At 43.4% G+C, this 22,835-nt stretch overlaps 1 protein-coding gene across 1 annotated transcript in view; it reads left to right on the top strand.

The window, feature by feature from the left end:
* The first annotated feature begins 998 nt into the window (after positions 1–998).
* LOC118399715 (potassium voltage-gated channel subfamily KQT member 2-like) overlaps positions 999–22,835 on the top strand; it is an 82,658-nt gene continuing 60,821 nt past the window's right edge. The window contains exon 1 of the mRNA XM_052473974.1: positions 999–1,379. Within this exon, the coding sequence (XP_052329934.1) occupies positions 1,075–1,379 (305 nt within the window). The 5' untranslated portion in view covers positions 999–1,074. The remainder of the gene's footprint in view (positions 1,380–22,835) is intronic.

Below are 22,835 nucleotides of genomic sequence, written 5' to 3'. Positions count from 1 at the left end.
AGATTTTAGCTTCACTTTCCAAATACACACGGAGGTGCAATCCAGAATGCTGGTCCAGGATAATTATTTTCCTTTTTGATCACGATGAATAAGATTACATGAACATGGGACCTGATCTTAGATCAGCACTACTCTGAGACACTTTATGAATATGGGGCTAGGACTGTAATTTAAGCACTATGATATGAAAGTTGTATTTGTTTATATCATTAGTATGGAGATTCGGGCAAATTAAACAAAATAATTTATTGTGATGAGAGGTTTTAGCCTTGATTATAGACAGGGTGGTTTGATCTCTGAATGCTGATTGGCTGAAAGACATGCTAAATCAGAAGTATACATGGTTATGTAAAAAGAAAAACGTTTTACTGGTCTAATTACGTTAGTAACCAATTAGCAATTGGTAGCAATTAGGCACCTTGGGGGTTTGTGGTATATGGCCAATATACCATGGCTAAGGGCTGTGTCCCGCCTCCTGTCATGCAAAGAACAGTCCTTCACTGTGATATATTGCCCATACTGTATACAACACCTCCTGGCCCTTATTGCTTGAATATAGCCTGTTTCATTCAGTTATGGATTTTTTTAGATGGTGAAGGAAACATAAGGAAATGATATGTGCACATTGAAAAGCGACTAAATATGTATAAAATGGCCCCATCAAAATGATCTCTGCAATTGGCAAATGAGCATAGGTTATCCACAGTCAGTGTTCCTTTTTTGTTTGTAGCCCATGGCCACACTGCAAATCATACAATTGAGTGCCAGTGTTTACATTGTTTATATATTGTGTTGTTTTCCCTAGTTTATGCCCTAATAAAAATGTAGGATATTTTCCTTTTTTCTGTTGTCAGGTGGACGGAAAACGCTAAAGTAGGAAAATTGTGTTCATTGCAGATTATTCTCTGCATTTCAATTGGCTTCTCAGAAGCAGGGTATCCTCAGCCACGCGCACATGCAGGGGCGAGCGCTCTAAGGATCATATCCTACACGCCCAGCACTGCAATGCTGCTACCTGGTAAAGGGCGAAAAAAATCTCCAACTCCAAGCTCCCCATGACAGTATTTAGCCAGAATGGTCAAGAAATCCGGTACAGGCGGGGTTTACCCTGGTCCAGCTGTGGAGAAAAAGCTAAAAGTCGGCTTTGTAGGGCTAGATGCTGGGGCTAGTACGGATTTAAACAGAGATGGGGCGCTGCTCATAGCAGGTGCCGACGCCGAGGCAACAAAGCGAGGCAGCATCCTTAGCAAACAGAGATCCAGTCTCTCTGGCAAACCGAAGCCTCCAAAGAGAAATGCATTCTACAGAAGAGTGCAGAATTTTCTTTATAATGTTTTGGAGAGACCAAGAGGATGGGCATTTATTTACCACGCATACGTGTAAGTTTTTGTTTTAGGCTATTTGTTTAAATGGGTTAAAAGCAAGCCTCCAATACTCATGTCTCGGGAAGCGTGAAAGCGCCTGAATCATTGTGTATTGTTTTGTTCTATATAAATAGACAGAGAAGAAGACATGTCAATACGACTGATTCATTCAGAGGTGTAGCGGTATGGTGATGGGGCGTGCAATCAGTCAGCATTAATATATAGCTTTGGCGCGCACATAAATCATGTTGATATCGTCATCTTCTCTTCATTTACCATGTATGTAGCCTACGACATACACATACTTTATATGGGATGTGGTATATGCTATTTTTTTCATTTTTTCCACTACTTGGCATCGAGAAGTTACCTCAGACTTTATATATTGAAAATATTTCAATAGATCATTCCAAAGAACTGCTTCATATCAGGGCAAATAAATACCTCGGAAGTTTCATATTGAAATATGCCATTGCATATAATCTAGGGCTAGAATACACGAAATTATAGTGTGGTTTACGAATTTATTCAAATTGTGCAAAACTCCAGATATTTTAAGACATCTTGCCTGCCTGGAGTCTGACAGCGAATATTACATCAACACGAGTTGCTTCTTTCCAAGTGAAGGTTCGTTTATATTGTTGACATAGCATACTTTATCAATATAAAATACAATCAATAGGCTACCTAGGCGATCATGCTTTTAGGAACGTGGACTGTGCATTTTTACATCAAAACATAAGCCTATGATATATTGGTGTGAATTCCTTAATTTACACAGATATGTCTCATGAAGAATTTTCAACGCTTTACGGTCACGACAGGATTTCCCTTTTAACCATAGTTATTAGTTTACTCTCAGTCGATGTAATGTAATTCAGACTGAGCTAATTGAGCGTACTGCTGCAATCCTTTCAGTGCTTTTCTCAATTCAGCACCAAAAGCAGCTGGACAGCTCCGATAGCTGCTGCATTTATCTCGAAAACTACCGCATTTGTTCTGAGGCAAACATACAATGTAGCTCGTCTACATTAGACCTATGGTACCATACAAACCAAATGATTGCATCACGTTGTTCTTTTTATTTTTATGTCTGTTTTGAGTATGGATCTTTTTTGTACCAGAGGAGAATTCTGAACATTGAGCATAAAAGGATGAGAAAGCAGCGGATCCTCGCAGACCTAGATTGTATTCATGTTGGTTCGTCTAATATATAATTTATACACTCTGTCTCTCCTTCTCCCCATCACTTACAGTACGTCCTGTTTTCTCTATAAATATCGTTGTGGGCTCAGTCAGAAACATGAGATTCACATCCACAGGCCGTTTCAATCTCTTTTTCACATAGACGAACACGGTATGCTTTTATCAAGTAGGCCTACTTGTATCCAATAATAATGTTTCTCTCTCGCTTTCTTCTTCACATAGAGGAACACAGTATACTTTCAGTAAGAAACGTACAGTTTCTCTTTCTCCTCCTCATAAACAAACACAGTAATAGGCTCATCAACATATTATTTCCCAGAAATGGGTGACTATCTTTTGCCTAGCAAATGAATGGACGGTACTTCCAACACATCAGAATCATGCAGAGAATGCATAAAACATTGATTAGAGACAAATTAAAAGTGTTGTCACTGCTATGGGCGTTGTCACACTGGCAGAGTTGGCAAACAGGCATCCTGTGGGAAACAGGCTAGTGGGTTCAGATACATTGGTATTTTTGTCCAGTGGTGAGATTTTGAACCCGGGCTGACCTGCCTAGGCTTGAAATAGTCAATATGGAAGTTTTATTAAACAGACTCACTTAACCCAACAATGCAATCTTTACACCGGTGATTGGCCTAAAGATCTTGCCTTTTGTGTTTCCATGGCTGAGACCAAGGCTGATTTAGTGTCACTGGGAAGCCTCATTATAATGTAACGAAAGTCTGATTCATTTCAGATCATTTACCTCTTCCCTCACTGTCAGTAAGCTGCTCTGGATAGGAGCATCTGCTAAAATGACCAACATGTAAAAAATGATATATATTCTTTGGAACCTGAAGGTAACATTGAGAAGGCCTAATCGCAGCTTTAGCGGTGTGAAGACAGGATGTCAACATCATCCGTCTGGCAAAAAGGCTGTGGGCCAAGTGCCTGCCTAATGAGGCTGAAAAACAGTGACTCCCATTGGCTAAGGTACTATCAGAACCAGTCAACCACCCGGACCGGAGTACAAGGGAACAGTGGTGGAAAAAGTACCCAATTGTCATACTTGAGTAAAAGTAAAGATACCTTAATATAGAACCAGGAACAGATATAGCCCTTGGTTCACTCCAGATCTGACTGCCCTTGTCCAGCACAAAAACATCATGTGACGTTCTGCATTAGCATCAAATAGCCCCTGCGATATGCAACTTTTCAGGGAAGTTAAGAACCAATATACACAGGCAGTTAGGAAAGCAAAGGCTAGCTTTTTCAATTATCTGATCCACCTCTACCCAGACAACACCGTTTTGTATACTTCTGGCTCTTCTTTGGACACTGTTAACTAACCTCCAGACGAGCTTCAATGTCATAAAACTCTCCTTCCATGGCCTCCAACTGCTCTTAAATGCAAGTAAAACTAAATGCATACTCTTCAACCGATCGCTGCCCGCACCTTGCCGCCCGTCTAGTATCACTACTCTGGACGGTTCTGTATGAGTAAAGGATGCTTTGTTGCGAAATAATAAGCCAATTCTAGATTTAATTTTGGATTGGAGATGCTTAATGTGAGTCTGGAAGGAGAGTTTACAGTCTAACCAGACAACTACAAATACCTAGGTACCTAGGTACCTCCTTCCAGACTCACATTAAGCATCTCCAATCCAAAATTAAATCTAGAATCAGCTTCCTATTTCGCAACAAAGCATCCTTTACTCATGCTGCCGAACATACCCTCATAAAACTGACTATCTTACCGATCCTTGACTTCGGTGATGTCATTTACAAAATAGCCTCCAACACTATACTCAGCTAATTGGATTCAGTCTATCAAGGTGCCATCCGTTTTGTCACTGAAGCTGGAGACCCATATCTCCCTCACTAACTTTAAGCATCAGCTGTCAGAGCAGCTTACAGATCATTGCACCTGTAATAATAATAATAATAAATAATAATATATGCCATTTAGCAGACGCTTTTTTATCCAAAGCGACTTACAGTCATGCGTGCATACATTCTACGTATGGGTGGTCCCGGGAATCGAACCCACTACCCTGGCGTTACAAGCACCATGCTCTACCAACTGAGCTACAGAAGGACATAGCCCATCTGTAAATAGCCCACCAAACTACCTCATCACCATGTTATTTTTTGTTGTTGCTCCTTTGCACCCCAGTATCTCTACTTGCACATTCATCTTCTGCACATCTATTACTCCAGTGTTTAATTGCTTTATTGTAATTATTTCGCCACTATTGGCCTATTTATTGTCTTACCTCCCTAATCTTACTTCATTTGCACACAATGTATATAGACTTTTCTTGTTGTACGTTTGTTTATTTCATGTGTTGTTGTTTATGTCGCATTGCTTTGCTTTATCTTGGCCAGGTCGCAGTTGTAAATGAGAACTTGTTTTCAACTGGCCTACCTGGTTAAATAAAGGTGAAATAAAAAAATATCTAGAAAATGACTCAAGTAAAAGTGAAAGTCACCCAGTAAAATAGTACTTGAGTAAAAGTCTAAAAGTATTTGGTTTGACATATACTTAAGTATCAAAATGAAAAGTATAAATCATTTCAAATTATTTATATTAAGTAAACCAGACGGCACAATTTTCTAGTTTTTATGTATTGTTGGATAGCTAGTGGCACACTCCAACACTCGGACATAATTTACAAACAAAGCATGTATGCTTAGTGAGTCTGCCAGAACAGAGGCAGTAGGGAGGACCAAGAATGTTCTCTTGATAAGTGTGTGAATTTGACCATTTTCCTGTCCTGCTAAGCATTCAAAATGTTACAAGTACTTTTTGGTGTCAGGGAACATTTATGTAGAAAAAGGTAAAGGACACATACCCCCAAAAACGACTTAGGTAGTACTTTAAAGTGTTTTATTAAGTACTTTACACCACTGCAAGGGAGATGCATTATGTTACAAGTGGTAGTGTGGTAATCTAGTTCCCAGACACTTCCGCCCAGTGCTTTGTCTAATAGCCTGTGGATGAGGGTTGTAGTGTAGCAACACTTTACTGAAAGGCAACCGGTATAATGTATTTCAGACTTTCTAATTAAGCGCTAAGTCACAAGGGGGTGTGGTACATGGCCAATATACCATGGCTAAGGGCTGTTCTTAGGCACGAAGCAACGCTGTGTGGTATATTGGCCATATTCCACAAACCCCTGAGGTGCCTTATTGCTATTATAAACTGGTTATCAACGTAATTAGAGCAGTGAAAATAAATGTTTTGTTATACCCATGGTATATGGTCTGATATACTACGGAAAGAGTGTCCAGCAAATCTCTGATAGAAATAAAAATGTATAGTTCTGGTAAAATAGGTCTCAGAGGACAGTGTGGTAAGTTGAGAGACATGTTTTACATTCAGCATCACTCCATCAAGGGAATTATATATTGAACAAAAATTGAAATGCAACATGCAACAATTTCAATGATTTTGCTAAATTACAGTTCATATAAGTAAATCAGTCAATTTAAATACATATATTAGGCTCTAATCTATGGATTTTACATGACTGGACAGGGGCACTGCCATAGGTGGGCCTGAGAGAGCATAGGCCCACCCACTGGAGTAGAGACATTGTTAGAGATCTGAATTCTGTTCGCTCCATCCCTCTTCAATCTGGAGTATGGCCAGGCCCAGCCAATCAGAATGAATTTTTCCTCACAAAAGAGATTTATTGCAGACAGAAATACTCCTCAGTTTCATCAGCTGTCCAAATGGCTAGTCTCAGATGATCCGGCAGGTGAAGAAGCCGGATGTGGAGGTCCTGGGCTGGCGTGGTTACACGTGGTCTGCGGTTGTGAGGCCGGTTGGACATACTGCCAAATTCTCTAAAATGGCTTATGGTCCATTCTCTGGCAACAGCTCTGGTGGACATTCCTGCAATCAGCATGCCATTTGCACGCTATCTCAAAACTTGAGACATCTGTGGCATTGTGTTGTGTGACAAACCTGCACATTTTAAAGTGGCCTTTTATTGTCCACCAGCACAAGGTGCACCTGTGTAATGATCATGCTGTTTTATCAGCTTCTTGATATGCCACACCTGTCAGATGGATGGATAATCTTGGCAAATGGGAAATGTTCACTAAGAGGGATGTAAACACATTTCTGCACAACATTTTAGATAAATACGCTTTCTGTGCGTATGGAACATTTCTGGAATCTTTTATTTCAGCTCATGACCAACACTTTCCATGTTGAGTTTTATATTTTTGTCCAGTATAGTATTCTTCCTTTAACAAAGATATATATATATATATATTTCAGGGTGTTGTGTATTCCTGGAAATAATCAGAATTCATGTAAACGTTAGTTTTGAAACATAGCTTGTCCAAAAGAAAGTGTTCTCTTGGCACAACTGACTCTATTAAAACCATGACTATCTTTATTTCCTTAATGCAATTCAACATGATAAAAATCACTTTTTTGTTTGAATCATTTTAATAATATTTTAACACGTGTAACACCTTTAAAAACATAGGACCTTTAAAAACATTTAACATAGGACAGGCCCTGTTGTTACCTCATATTCCAGTGATAATGCCTTGCATTACGCCCGGGATGAAAACATTTACATTTTCTCAACTTATAAGCACCATGAAATCAATCATTTGCTAACATTGGATAACATTCATATACTGTCCATCTCTGAAACTTACTTAGATAATTCCTTTGATGATACAGCAGTAGCAATATAGGGATATATGATCTCCGGAAGAGACAGGAATGCCTATGGGGGAGGTGTTGTTACTGTATATGTTCAGAGCTATTATCCTGTATATTATAGAGGATCTCATGTCAAATGTTGTTCAAGTGTTGTGGTTTAAAGTTAATCTAAAGCCTATTCTTTTGGGGTGCTGCTATAGTCTACCAATGGCTAACAGTCAGTATTTGGATAATTTGTGTGCAATGCTCGATAATGTATGTGATGTGAACAGAGAGGTCTATTTTCTGGGTGACTTTAACATTGGCTGGTTAGCAACTAGCTGTCCTCTCAAGAGGATGCTTCTAACTGTGACTAATGCTTGTAATATGACAGAGATTATCACTCAGCCAACTAGAGTGCATACCAATAGTGTTGGATCTGTGACATCCACTTGTATTGATCATACCTTAATACTTCCGGCGCCGACAGAGATGGCCGCCTCGCTTCGCGTTCCTAGGAAACTATGCAGTTTTTAGTTTTTTTACGTGTTATTTCTTACATTAGTACCCCAGGTCATCTTAGGTTTCATTACATACAGTCGAGAAGAACTACTGAATATAAGATCAGCGTCAACTCACCATCAGTACGACCAAGAATATGTTTTCCGCGACGCGGATCCTGTGTTCTGCCTTACAAACAGGTCAACGGAATTGATTCCATGCAGCGACCCCCCAAAAAAACGACTTCGTAAAAGAGGGAAACGTAGCGGTCTTCTGGTCAGACTCCGGACACGGGCACATTGCGCACCACTCCCTAGCATTCTTCTTGCCAATGTCAAGTCTCTTGACAACAAGGTTGATGAAATCCGAGCAAGGGTAGCATTCCAGAGGGACATCAGAGACTGTAACGTTCTCTGCTTCACGGAAACATGGCTCACTGGGAAGACGCTATCCGAAGCGGTGCAGCCAACGGGTTTCTCCACGCATCGCGCCGACAGAAACAAACATCTTTCTGGTAAGAAGAGTGGTGGGGGCGTATGCCTCATGACTAACGAGACATGGTGTGATGAAAGAAACATACAAGAACTCAAATCCTTCTGTTCACCTGATTTAGAATTCCTCACAATCAAATGTAGACCGCATTATCTACCAAGAGAATTCTCTTCGATTATAATCACAGCCGTATATATCCCCCCCCAAGCAGACACATCGATGGCTCTGAACTAACTTTATTTAACTCTTTGCAAACTGGAAACCATTTATCCGGAGGCTGCATTCATTGTAGCTGGGGATTTTAACAAAGCTAATCTGAAAACAAGACTCCCTAAATTTTATCAGCATATCGATTGCGCAACCAGGGGTGGTAAAACCTTGGATCATTGTTACTCTAACTTCCGCGACGCATATAAGGCCCTGCCCTGCCCCCCTTTCGGAAAAGCTGACCACGACTCCATTTTGTTGATCCCTGCCTACAGACAGAAACTTAAACAAGAGGCTCCCACGCTGAGGTCTGTCCAACGCTGGTCCGACCAAGCTGACTCCACACTCCAAGACTGCTTCCATCACGTGGACTGGGACATGTTTCGTATTGCGTCAGATAAAAATATTGACGAATACGCTGATTCGGTGTGCGAGTTCATTAGAACGTGCGTTGAAGATGTCGTTCCCATAGCAACGATAAAAACATTCCCTAACCAGAAACCGTGGATTGATGGCAGCATTCGCGTGAAACTGAAAGCGCGAACCACTGCTTTTAATCAGGGCAAGGTGTCTGGCAACATGACCGAATACAAAGAGTGCAGCTATTCCCTCCGCAAGGCTATTAAACAAGCTAAGCGTCAGTACAGAGACAAAGTAGAATCTCAATTCAACGGCTCAGACACAAGAGGCATGTGGCAGGGTCTACAGTCAATCACGGACTACAAGAAGAAACCCAGCCCAGTCACGGACCAGGATGTCTTGCTCCCAGGCAGACTAAATAACTTTTTTGCCCGCTTTGAGGACAATACAGTGCCACTGACACGGCCTGCAACGAAAACATGCGGTCTCTCCTTCACTGCAGCCGAGGTGAGCAAGACATTTAAACGTGTTAACCCTCGCGAAGGCTGCAGGCCCAGACGGCATCCCCAGCCGCGCCCTCAGAGCATGCGCAGACCAGCTGGCCGGTGTGTTTACGGACATATTCAATCAATCCAGTCATTCAACTGAGACTGCTGTTCTCTGTATCACGGAGGCGCTCCGCACTGCTAAAGCTAACTCTCTCTCCTCTGCTCTCATCCTTCTAGACCTATCGGCTGCCTTCGATACTGTGAACCATCAGATCCTCCTCTCCACCCTCTCCGAGTTGGGCATCTCCGGCGCGGCCCACGCTTGGATTGCGTCCTACCTGACAGGTCGCTCCTACCAGGTGGCGTGGCGAGAATCTGTCTCCTCACCACGCGCTCTCACCACTGGTGTCCCCCAGGGCTCTGTTCTAGGCCCTCTCCTATTCTCGCTATACACCAAGTCACTTGGCTCTGTCATAACCTCACATGGTCTCTCCTATCATTGCTATGCAGACGACACACAATTAATCTTCTCCTTTCCTCCTTCTGATGACCAGGTGGTGAATCGCATCTCTGCATGTCTGGCAGACATATCAGTGTGGATGACGGATCACCACCTCAAGCTGAACCTCGGCAAGACGGAGCTGCTCTTCCTCCCGGGAAGGACTGCCCGTTCCATGATCTCGCCATCACAGTTGACAACTCCATTGTGTCCTCCTCCCAGAGCGCTAAGAACCTTGGCGTGATCCTGGACAACACCCTGTCGTTCTCAACTAACATCAAGGCGGTGGCCCGTTCCTGTAGGTTCATGCTCTACAACATCCGCAGAGTACGACCCTGCCTCACACAGGAAGCGGCGCAGGTCCTAATCCAGGCACTTGTCATCTCCCGTCTGGATTACTGCAACTCGCTGTTGGCTGGGCTCCCTGCCTGTGCCATTAAACCCCTACAACTCATCCAGAACGCCGCAGCCCGTCTGGTGTTCAACTTTCCCAAGTTCTCTCACGTCACCCCGCTCCTCCGCTCTCTCCACTGGCTTCCAGTTGAAGCTCGCATCCGCTACAAGACCATGGTGCTTGCCTACGGAGCTGTGAGGGGAACGGCACCTCAGTACCTCCAGGCTCTGATCAGGCCCTACACCCAAACAAGGGCACTGCGTTCATCCACCTCTGGCCTGCTCGCCTCCCTACCACTGAGGAAGTACAGTTCCCGCTCAGCCCAGTCAAAACTGTTCGCTGCTCTGGCCCCCAATGGTGGAACAAACTCCCTCACGACGCCAGGACAGCGGAGTCAATCACCACCTTCCGGAGACACCTGAAACCCCACCTCTTTAAGGAATACCTAGGATAGGATAAAGTAATCCTTCTCACCCCCCCCCCTTAAAAGATTTAGATGCACTATTGTAAAGTGGCTGTTCCACTGGATGTCATAAGGTGAATGCACCAATTTGTAAGTCGCTCTGGATAAGAGCGTCTGCTAAATGACTTAAATGTAAATGTAAATGTAATCCCTATACCAGTCTGCTGTTCCCACATGCTTCAAGAGGGCCACCATTGTTCCTGTTCCCAAGAAAGCGAAGGTAACTGAGCTAAACGACTACCGCCCCGTAGCACTCACTTCCGTCATCATGAAGTGCTTTGAGAGACTAGTCAAGGACCATATCACCTCCACCCTACCTGACACCCTAGACCCACTCCAATTTGCTTACCGCCCAAATAGGTCCACAGACGATGCAATCTCAACCACACTGCACACTGCCCTAACCCACCTGGACAAGAGGAATACCTATGTGAGAATGCTGTTCATCGACTACAGCTCGGCATTCAACACCATCGTACCCTCCAAGCTCGTCATCAAGCTCGAGACCCTGGGTCTCGACCCCGCCCTGTGCAACTGGGTACTGGACTTCCTGACGGGCCGCCCCCAGGTGGTGAGGGTAGGCAACAACATTTCCTCCCCGCTGATCCTCAACACGGGGCCCCACAAGGGTGCATTCTGAGCCCTCTCCTGTACTCCCTGTTCACCCACGACTGCGTGGCCACGCACGCCTCCAACTCAATCATCAAGTTTGCGGACGACACAACAGTGGTAGGCTTGATTACCAACAACGACGAGACAGCCTACAGGGAGGAGGTGAGGGCCCTCGGAGTGTGGTGTCAGGAAAATAACCTCACACTCAACGTCAACAAAACTAAGGAGATGATTGTGGACTTCAGGAAACAGCAGAGGGAACACCCCCTATCCACATCGATGGAACAGTAGTGGAGAGGGTAGAAAGTTTTAAGTTTCTCGGCATACACATCACAGACAAACTGAATTGGTCCACTCACACTGACAGCGTCGTGAAGAAGGCGCAGCAGCGCCTCTTCAACCTCAGGAGGCTGAAGAAATTCGGCTTGTCACCAAGAGCACTCACAAACTTCTACAGATGCACAATCGAGAGCATCCTGGCGGGCTGTATCGCCGCCTGGTATGGCAACTGCTCCGCCCTCAACCGTAAGTCTCTCCAGAGGGTAGTGAGGTCTGCACAACGCATCACCGGGGGCAAACTACCTACCCTCCAGGACACCTACACCACCCGATGTTACAGGAAGGCCATAAAGATCATCAAGGACATCAACCACCCGAGCCACTGCCTGTTCACCCCGCTATCATCCAGAAGGCGAGGTCAGTACAGGTGCATCAAAGCTGGGACCGAGAGACTGAAAAACAGCTTCTATCTCAAGGCCATCAGACTGTTAAACAGCCACCACTAACATTGAGTGGCTGCTGCCAACACACTGTCATTGACACTGACCCAACTCCAGCCACTTTAATAATGGGAATTGATGGGAAATTATGTAAATATATCACTAGCCACTTTAAACAATGCTACCTTATATAATGTTACTTACCCTACATTATTCATCTCATATGCATACGTATATACTGTACTCTATATCATTGACTGCATCCTTATGTAATACATGTATCATTAGCCACTTTAACTATGCCACTTTGTTTACTTTGTCTACATACTCATCTCATATGTATATACTGTACTCGATACCATCTACTGTATGCTGCCCTGTACCATCACTCATTCATATATCCTTATGTACATATTCTTTATCCCCTTACACTGTGCATAAGACAGTAGTTTTGGAATTGTTAGTTAGATTACTTGTTGGTTATCACTGCATTGTCGGAACTAGAAGCACAAGCATTTCGCTACACTCGCATTAACATCTGCTAACCATGTGTATGTGACAAATAAGATTTGATTTGATTTTATCTCCACTAATGCTGCAGAGCTTTGCTCCAAAGGAATATCAGCTGCAATTGGCTGTAGTGACCATGACATTGTGGCAATAACAAGGAAAGCCAAAGTTACAAATGTTGGGCTTAAAGTAAGAGATCATACAAAAAGTTTTCTCAGGATTAGTTTGTTGAAGATGTAAAACATGTATGTTGGTCTGATGTTTTTGAGGAAAGTTCATCCAGATGCAGCATTTGCAGTATTTGTAAAATTATTATTTCAAAGTTTTGACAAGTATGATCCTGTTGATGATGAATTGAAAAATTGTATGGTTCTAAGAAATTATGCAAAAAAAATGGCGAACAGACCAGGTAGCTCAGACTGATTGGTTGACAATGTAAATTGAGAAATATTATGACTAATCTTAACAAAAATAACAAGAAATTATATTACCAAACAAAGATAAATGACATACAGTCATGTGAAAAGTACATCCCCTGGAATGTACATCCCCACATTCATTGACTAAGGTAACCCAATTTAACAAATTACATAACAAATGTTTTACTTTGAAAATGTTATGCAATTAAAATAAACCAAAATGCATTTTCCTTTTGTGAAAATTTAGTACAACCCTACATTTAACATGACATAAAATGACTCAAATTTTTAAAAAAAGGTGCAAATGATTAGAAAATCATTAGAGATAAACTTCCATAAATATTAGAAACCTGGTCTGGTTTGGTTTTAACTATATAGGTGTGTGGTACACATCATGCCAAGATCAAAATACAAAACTGAGGCCCTCAGAAGAACGATTATTGATTCCCGTGAGTCTGGCAGGGGTTACAAATCCATTTCCAAGCAATTTGAAGTACATCATTCCACTGTCCAACAGATCATCGACAAATGGAGAAAATTACAGACCACTGGTAATCTACCTAGGACAGGTCGTCCCACCAAATTCAGCCCAAGAGCTGACCGAAAGATGATCATAGAAGTCTCTAAGAAGCACAGGGTGACATCAAGTGATCTTACCGGCCTCTCTTGCCACAATCAATATTGAAGTGCATGAGTCAACTGTCAGAAAGAGATTGCACAAACGTTCCTACATGAGAGGTCAGGAAGGAAGAAGCCTCTGCTCTAAAAAAAATAATATCAAGACACCTGAGTAAATACCAAAACTACTGGAACAATGTGCTCTGGACAGATAAGTTAAAGGTGGAGTTGTTTGGCCGCAATGCCAGACAACTTTGGCGAAAACTGAACACTGCCTTTGAACAGAAGAACCTCATACCAACCGTAAAGCATGGAGGCAGTGGAATTATAGTTTGAGGCTGCTTTGCTGCCTCAGGGCCTGGCCAACTTGCCATCATTGAGTCAACTATGACTTCTATTGTACCAGAGAATTATTGAGAATGTGAGGTCATCTGTCAAAAAGCTGAAGCTGAACCGAACATGGATCTTGCAACAGGACAATGATCCAAAACACTAAAGCAAAGCTACGACAGAATGGCTCAAAAATAAGAAATTAAGGGTTATGGAATGGCCCAGATCTCAACCCTATCGAAATGCTGTGGGGGGACTTGAAGCGGGCCGTGCACGCAACAAAGCCCTCGAACATGACACAGTTGAAGCAGTACTGTAAAATTCCTTCCTGTCGATGTAAGAGACTGATAGGCAGTTACAAGTTATTTCAGCCAATCGGGGAAACACAGATATTGAAGCTATTGAAGCTACTGCACTATGGAATCGCATTTCTGTTGATTTTAGATGAATAAATGATTGCAAAGTATTATCTTTCAGTGTAATTTGTTAAATTATATTACCTTTATCTGTCAATTGTGTTGAAATGAAGATTACATATCCATCTGTCCAAATATGTTAAAAAAAGAGAACTTTCCAGGGGGTGTACTTACTTTTTCACATGGCTGTAAAACGCAATGGAAAACGTAGCTTAAGTGATATCATGGGCAGAAAACCCAATTCATCTCCATCGTTATTTGAAGTTGATGGATAATCTATAACAAAACATTTTGATATTGCCAGTCATTTCAATAGTAAACTAGTATACTAGTAAAGTGGACAAATTTAGAAGTGAAATGACATTGAACAATGAATCATTATATTTTTGTATAAAAGATCTAATAATGAAAGAGAAGGATTTATATTTTATAAGTGTGGGAGAGGTGGATAAGAGGTGGAAAAGAGGTGGAAAAACTATTGTCATCCATCAATAATGATAAGCCACCAGGCATAGACAACTTTAATGGGAAACTATTGAGAATGGTAGCAGACTGTATTGCCACCCCTATTTGCTAGATCTTTAACCAAAGCCTAAAGGAGTGTGTGTCCATGTCGTGGAAGGAAGCTAATGTAATTCCACTGCCTAAAAATTGTAAAGAACCCTTTGCTGGCTGTAACATTCGCCCAATCAGTTTGCTGCCTGTTCTTAGTAATCTGATGGAAAGGAAGTTAATTAAAATGAAATAGTGAAACTGTTAAAAAATAGTATATGGCATATTAAATATATTACGCTATTGTTCATATAGAAATATAATGGTATATTGTACATCATATTAGCATCAACATTCATTATTGTTTCATTCAATTTCACATAATTTCATATTTAATTTCATCTTTGTTACATGTAATCTTTTGGTCCGACCTTAATATATAATGAGGATCATCAACGGGGGGAACATATTAGGTGTACGCTAATAAGCTGTAAAATAAGTTTTCAATTTATACAACTTGTTCATAAAGGAAAAATGTGTTCATAAGAAGGGCCTGAGATCAAAGTCAATATTCAGACCGCTAGGGTACCGCTAGGGTATCCGCTAGGATATCCAGTAAGCCTCCCTTTGTAGTAGTAGGATCTCAATGTTACCTCCTCTCCTTGGTAGAACAACATGCTCAATGCCTTTGTATTTGAGGGAGGAGATGGGATGGTTAGCTTCAACAAAGTGAGCTGCTACTGGATAGTCAATGTTCTTACACCTGATTAAGCTGCGGTGTTCAGCTATGCATTGTTTTAACGGTTGTTTTCGTTTGTCCTACGTAGGCTTTTCCACATGAACAGGTGATGAGATAGATTACTCCCCTGGTCTTGCATGAGATGATACCTCTAACAGGGATCTTTCGACCTGTATGTGGGTGTCTGAAGAAATATGTTTTTATATTGCTATTGCACTGTGCGCATGAGACACATTCGTAGGTCTGACTGGGCTCATGGGGAATGTCAGACCTCACCAAACTATCTCCAATATTGTGACCACGCTTATAGACCACCAGAGGTGTGCGTTTTTTTTCATAAATTGTTATTTAAAAAAAACTTGCTATTGTTTGTTTGGAGAGTTATTTATCCAATAGAACCCAGAGAGTGTTCTTCAATGGAAGCTTCTCTAACATCGGATATGTACAGTGTGGTGTCCCTCAGGGCAGTTACCTTGGGCCATAACCCTTCTTAATTTTTTACAAATTATTTGCCACTGGTCTTACTAGAACGACTGTGTATGCGGATCATTCCAAACTACATGTCAGCACCCAAATAAGGAGTTACAGTCAGTATCAGAATGGGTGATTAATAATGAACTGGACTTAAATACATCTAAAACTAAAAGCATTGTATTTGGTTCAAAACATTCTCTAAGACCTAGACCTCCACTGAAGTTATATGTAAAGGGTGTGACCAATGAGCAAGTTGAGGAAGCAAAACTCCTAGGTATAACATTTCATGGTCAATTATCATGGCAAGTTGTTGTGAAGATGGGGAGGGGTATGTCTGTTTATAAAAATATATTTTTTTAAAGTTTGTGTTTCTGTGCTAGTTGTTCAGGCTCTGGTCTGGTCCCATCTGGTCCCATCTTGATTACTGCCTGGTAATATGGTCAAGTACAGCAAAGAAAGACCGAGCAAAGCTACAGCTGGCTCAACACAGAGCATCATGCCTTGCCCTTAACTGCACATACAGAAGTAACATCAACAACATGCATGCCAGTCCTTCCTGTTTGAGAGTTGACGACAGATGAACTGCTTCTCTCCTAGTTTTTATTCAAAATATTACTTTGAGGAAAATTCAAGATTGTCTGCAAAATCAAGTAACATTCAGCTCAGACACCCATACATACCCCACAAGACATGCCACTAGGGGTCTCTTCACAGTCCCCAAGTCCAAAAAAACACATTCACAGCAATGCACAGTTTTATACAGAGCCATGATCGCATGAAACTCTCTTCCGTCTCCAATTACTCAAACAGCAAAATTACCTTTAAAAATTGATTAAAAAAACAACTAATGGACGGCAGGGACTGTGAGGACACACACACACACTATATAAGCCCACACAGCTACGAGGAAGCTAGGTTTGCTAGGTTTAAGACCTAATATTGAAGCTTATAGAGACCCCAACTTATGTATAAAACAATCTTAAAATGATCTACTTAAGTTTAGATACAAGCATCATGAAACCTCTAACACAAAAAAATAATTAGACTTGTTGAAAATCTGTTTTTTTTCCACCTAACTTGCTTACCACTTTTTCCATGTGGTTTTAAAAATTATGATCTCTTCCTAAATATTTGATCAAATTATTAATTTTGTGTATGGTTTCCTAGAAACAAGGGTGGCTAAGCTTACCTCTTTGGCTCAACACCCCACTTTCCCTACTTTTGAACGGAAAGATCTATAGACAGTTGTCTGCATTGTAAAGATCCAACCACAGACACAAAGTCATTCTCCCTTTGTTTCTATGGGAGATGCTGTGGTACTGATAAGCATCACCAGACTTGCCTGTGATAATGGTTCTCACAGGCAAAGTCCAATTGTACACATGACTGTGCTTGTGTTGCGCACCCCTCAAATTATACAAATGTAACAGCTCCAGCACACCGGACAAGAAACAACAATCCAGATGTAACCATGTGTGCCACTCAATGTATTATCTGATTGCTATTCGTTCTAGTGGCACTGATGTTCCCCAGTCAAAATCCCACGTTCATTCCACAGGTCACGTTTCTAAAAAAATGATCAAGGCACACCAGTGTGCAGTGGAAAACCACTGCATTAGACGTGACCAATTAACCACTTGTATGGAGAAAGGTGTGCTCAAGTGTTTGACGAGTGTGTCAAAACAGACGACATTACAGAGTTGACAGTTATTACGTAGGTGACAAGTACTTGACAGGCACAATTTTTATGTGTGTGTGCGTACATTTGAGTATTTGTACCAGTGTCTGCTTGGGTTTGCATAATTGAGGCTGTGCCTACGTTGCAATGTGCTAACACACAGTGCATGGAGACAAACACACCCAATGTTGCAACTTGCTGCAGCAGCTGATAGGTGTCAGCCTGCCTCCTGTACATTACATCAAAGGTTAGTTCAAAGGTTAGAGACGCCTCTGTCAAAACCAGAAAACCTCCAGAAATGTCACCCTGCACGGCACACACACACACCTCAGAGTCCACCCAACACCTGTCACACTCCATGGCCAAGCACATCTGAGGTGTTTGTGGATACGTGCCCAAGAGATACTGCCGCATGCTCGGAATATCCAAACAGCCGGCTTCTCTTACCTTCAGAATGAGCCACATCTTTAAGCCATCTTTCAAATCCCCACTCCACCGTTTCCAGCTGAAGGGAGGTGTGAAAGCTCAGGGACTGTTGAATAATTAGCATTTGTTTATTTGCCATTGTCTTAGTCATATGCGCGTAAAGGCCCTGGTCAAAAGTGGTGCACTATACAGGGTGAGTAGTGCACTATATAGGGAATAGGGTGAGTAGTGCACTATATAGGGAATAGGGTGAGTAGTGCACTATATAGGTAGTAGGGTGAGTAGTGCACTATATAGGGAGTAGGGTGAATAGTGCACTATATAGGGAATAGGGTGAGTAGTGCACTATATAGGGAATAGGGTGAGTAGTGCACTATATAGGGAATAGGGTGAGTAGTGCACTATATAGGGAATAGGGTGAGTAGTGCACTATATAAGGAATATGTTGAGTAGGGCACTACATAGGGAATAATGTGAGTAGTGTACTACATAGGGAATAGGGTGAGTAGTGATCTGCATAAGGAATAGGGTGAGTAGTGATCTGCATAAGGAATAGGGTGAGTAGTTTACTACATAGGGAATAGGGAGAGTAGTGCACTACATAGGGAATAGGGTGAGTAGTTTACTACATAGGGAATATGGTGAGTAGTGTACTACAAATGGAATATGGTGAGTAGTGCACTACATAGGGAATATGGTGAATAGTGCACTAGATAGTTGAGTAGGGTGCCATTTGGAACCTTGGCCATACTGTTTTCCCTTTACAGTCAGGTGCCTGGAAATCTATATTTGTCGTTGATTTGAACATAATATGGTCTGAGGGGTCAAGTCATCTGTTGAAGCCCTGTACAGTATATTGACCACAGCCTTATGAGCTGTAATCGATGCCTCTGTCCTCAGAGGTGGTTGTGTCAAGGAGAGAGCAAACACATATACTGTACACACACACACACACACACACACACACACACACACACACACACACACACACACACACACACACACACACACACACACACACACACACACACACACACACACACACACACACACACACACCTGAAATATGCAGCACCTCATCAAGGTCATAGCTTAGGGACTGCCAGACAGCATCAACCCATGTTACAACTTACATACCTGTATAGCACAGGTGGCTGGTGGCACCTTAATTGGGAAGGACGAGCTGGCTCACAGTAATGGTTGGAACAGAGTGAATGGATTGGTATCAAACACATGGTTTCCATGTGTTTGATATCTTTCCATTCACACCATTCCAGCCATTATGACCTGTCCTCCCCTCACCAGCCGCCCGTGCCTCCCGTGCCAAACCCATCTTGATACTACTTCACTTTCTAAAACAATCCTATCGTACAAGTAGCTTTCGATTCTAAGTAGAGTGGTTTTTAACTGTCATTCCTCATGAATCCTTCCCATGTTCGTCATTGACCATCAGAATGCATGGTTCACAATCATATTCTCAATTTGCTCCTTCAGGCTTATGCTACTCCAACCTTGCATGCCGAAAACTGACCGATCGATCGTTCCAGCGAGCAACTCTCTCTGAGTTCAAAGCGGGCCTCCATTTTTAACTGGGCTGTGTTCGACATGTACAAAAACACTTCGGACAGAAAAGTTGGTGGTGGCACCAATTAGCTCGGTCTCCTCAAATCCAATCGGACGTTTCAGTGAAGTCACTGGGCCCAGATGAGAGCGCTGACCTTCAGCCTCGTATTCCCTGCTGGAGAGCGCTTTTCCGTGAACTCATTTGCATGGCGGAGATGTACAGGGTATGCTGAGGGGAATGTAGCTTAATGTTATCACTGTGTTTCAGCAGAACCAAAAGACCTGGACTGCAGTTGAGATTACATTAAAAGTACATAGTAGCTGCCTCCCAAGTGGCGTGGTGGTCCAAGGCTGTGCCACTAGAGATTCTGGATTCGAGTCCAGGCTCTGTTGCAGCCGGCCGTGACCGGGATACCCATGGGACAGCGTACAATTGGCCCAGCGTCGTGCGGTTTAGGGGAGGGTTTGGCCGGCAGGGATGTCTTGTCCCATCGCGCACTAGCGACTCCTGCGGCGGGCCGGACGTAGTGCACACTGACACAGTCGCCAGTTGTACGGTGTTTCCTCCGACACATTGGTGCGGCTGGCTTCCGGGTTAAGTGGGCATTGTGTCAAGAAGCAGTGCAGCTCAGCTGTGTTGAGTTTCGGAGGACACACTGCTCTCGACCTTCGCCTCTCCTGAATCCGTACGGGAGTTGCAGTGATGAGACGAGACTGTAACTACCAATTGGATACCTCGAAGTTGGGGAGAAAATGGGGTACATTTTTTGTTGTTATGAATCAAAATAAAAGTACATAGTAGCTGCATTAGCTGATTGCTGCTTATCTCTAGACAGTGTCACTGGGAGAAATTAAAAACAAACATTCCTATACACAGACAGACAAACACATACACACCCAAGTGAGAAATGACTGCAGGGCTATCTGTTATTTTATTTGTGCTTTGAGTTTTTTTGATCCACTGCCCCCGTGCTGCTTGCTGGAGCACTGTGGGGGCTTGTGTGGAGTGCAGTCGTTTTCTCTTCTTATTCCCTCTCTTTATCTCTTGAATTTTCACCTTCTCTGTCTTTCTACGTCTCCTTTTTCTCTCTCTCCCTCTCTTGCCTCTCCCCCTCTTATCCTCCACGGCGCTGGTAGAGAGGCTGTGCTGCAGGTCTGAGACAGGCTAGACTTGTCCTCTGGCTCTCTGTACTACCTGTGCTGCTGTTGCTGCTGCTGAGTGGACTGTATTTCTTCCAGCCTGTCTGGCAGCATCTGTCTGAGCCCTAGGCAAGATGGTGTGACGGCTTACTGTAGCCCACCCCACTGACACTGTGAGGGAAGAAGAGCAGCCTTCTATTGCAAAAATGACCCCAGGAATGGGTTTATCAATGACCAGAGCCTGGTGATATCTGAGAGAGAGCACGATGGAGAGAGGAGAGCGACCATTCTCTAGGACCCAGACTAATACCTTAAGAGGGAGATAAGCGATACAAAAGGAAAAGGAATCCTTCAACCCTGCTGCTCATCCTCTACAGAGGAGCAGGCCCAGACAGAGGAGCAGGCCCAGACAGAGGAGCAGGCCCAGACAGAGGAGCAGGCCCAGACAGGGAAGCAGGCCCAGACAGAGGAGCAGGCCCAGACAGAGGAGTAGGCCCAGACAGAGGAGCAGGCCCAGACAGAGGAGTAGGCCCAGACAGAGGAGCAGGCCCAGACAGGGAAGCAGGCCCAGACAGAGGAGCAGGCCCAGACAGAGGAGCAGGCCCAGACAGAGGAGCAGGCCCAGACAGAGGAGTAGGCCCAGACAGAGGAGCAGGCCCAGACAGAGGAGCAGGCCCAGACAGAGGAGCAGGCCCAGACAGAGGAGTAGGCCCAGACAGAGGAGCAGGCCCAGACAGAGGAGCAGGCCCAGACAGAGGAGTAGGCCCAGACAGAGGAGCAGGCCCAGACAGAGGAGTAGGCCCAGACAGAGGAGCAGGCCCAGACAGAGGAGCAGGCCCAGACAGAGGAGCAGGCCCAGACAGAGGAGCAGGCCCAGACAGAGGAGTAGGCCCAGACAGAGGAGTAGGCCCAGACAGAGGAGCAGGCCCAGACAGAGGAGCAGGCCCAGACAGAGGAGTAGGCCCAGACAGAGGAGCAGGCCCAGACAGAGGAGCAGGCCCAGACAGAGGAGCAGGCCCAGACAGAGGAGCAGGCCCAGACAGAGGAGTAGGCCCAGACAGAGGAGCAGGCCCAGACAGAGGAGTAGGCCCAGACAGAGGAGCAGGCCCAGACAGAGGAGCAGGCCCAGACAGAGGAGTAGGCCCAGACTGAGGAGTAGGCCCAGACAGAGGAGCAGGCCCAGACAGAGGAGTAGGCCCAGACAGAGGAGTAGGCCCAGACATGAAACGGAGCATGGTTTGGTTTACATCCTGTATGTCTCCAGCTCAGCCTATGGAGCTTTAGACTATATTCCTGTTCTGTACCCTGTCCTGAAGTGTGCACTCATACACTCTCCCTCATAGATTTACTAAATATTGGACTGGTGTGAGGAATATGGTTGAAACTCCCTGCAGCCATGCTTGCATTATCTGTTATTAGAACATGATCTGTTTATAATTAGGCAGGTTCTATTGACCCAAGTTTATTAGCCAAACGCAGTGTCATGACTAAAAAACATCAATTTTGAGTAAGTTTAAATGTTGGTATCCAGAAATATAATACCACATAATAATACATATTACAATACATTGTACAAATTCATACAGGCTTATAAAAGGTTAAAAGGATTATAGTCTAGGTTTTAAGTAGTAGGACAAACTTTTTTCTCTCTCTCTTTTCTCATCCCTGATACAGCACTGTTCATCCAATGATTCATCAGTTTATATCTTCAAATGGCTGTAAGCGCAGTGACGTGGGATGTTTCATCTACGTACTAGACAACTGTTTCCACATAGACGAAGGGGTCTAATGAGTCTGCAGCGACTCTGTGCTAGAGCATTGGTTGTGCTATCTGTCTACATCCACAAATGGCACCCTATTCCCTACATAGTTCACTACGTTTGACCGAGGCCCACAGTGTGAACAATGTACTTTAAAGGGAAATAGCGTGCCATTTGTGACTCAGCCGCTGTCCTGGTGACGAGGTGCTACCCATTTCCCTTGTTGGAAATTTTATGCATCACACATTGATGTGCCAGGGGAAGCATTGTCAGCCATAATAGACAGCAGATGTCTCCCTCAGTTGTCCTTGAAA

The sequence above is a fragment of the Oncorhynchus keta genome, chromosome 21 (genome assembly GCF_023373465.1).
Source record: "Oncorhynchus keta strain PuntledgeMale-10-30-2019 chromosome 21, Oket_V2, whole genome shotgun sequence".
NCBI classification, from domain to species: Eukaryota; Metazoa; Chordata; class Actinopteri; order Salmoniformes; family Salmonidae; genus Oncorhynchus; species Oncorhynchus keta.
This window is presented reverse-complemented; position numbering and strand designations above follow the sequence as displayed.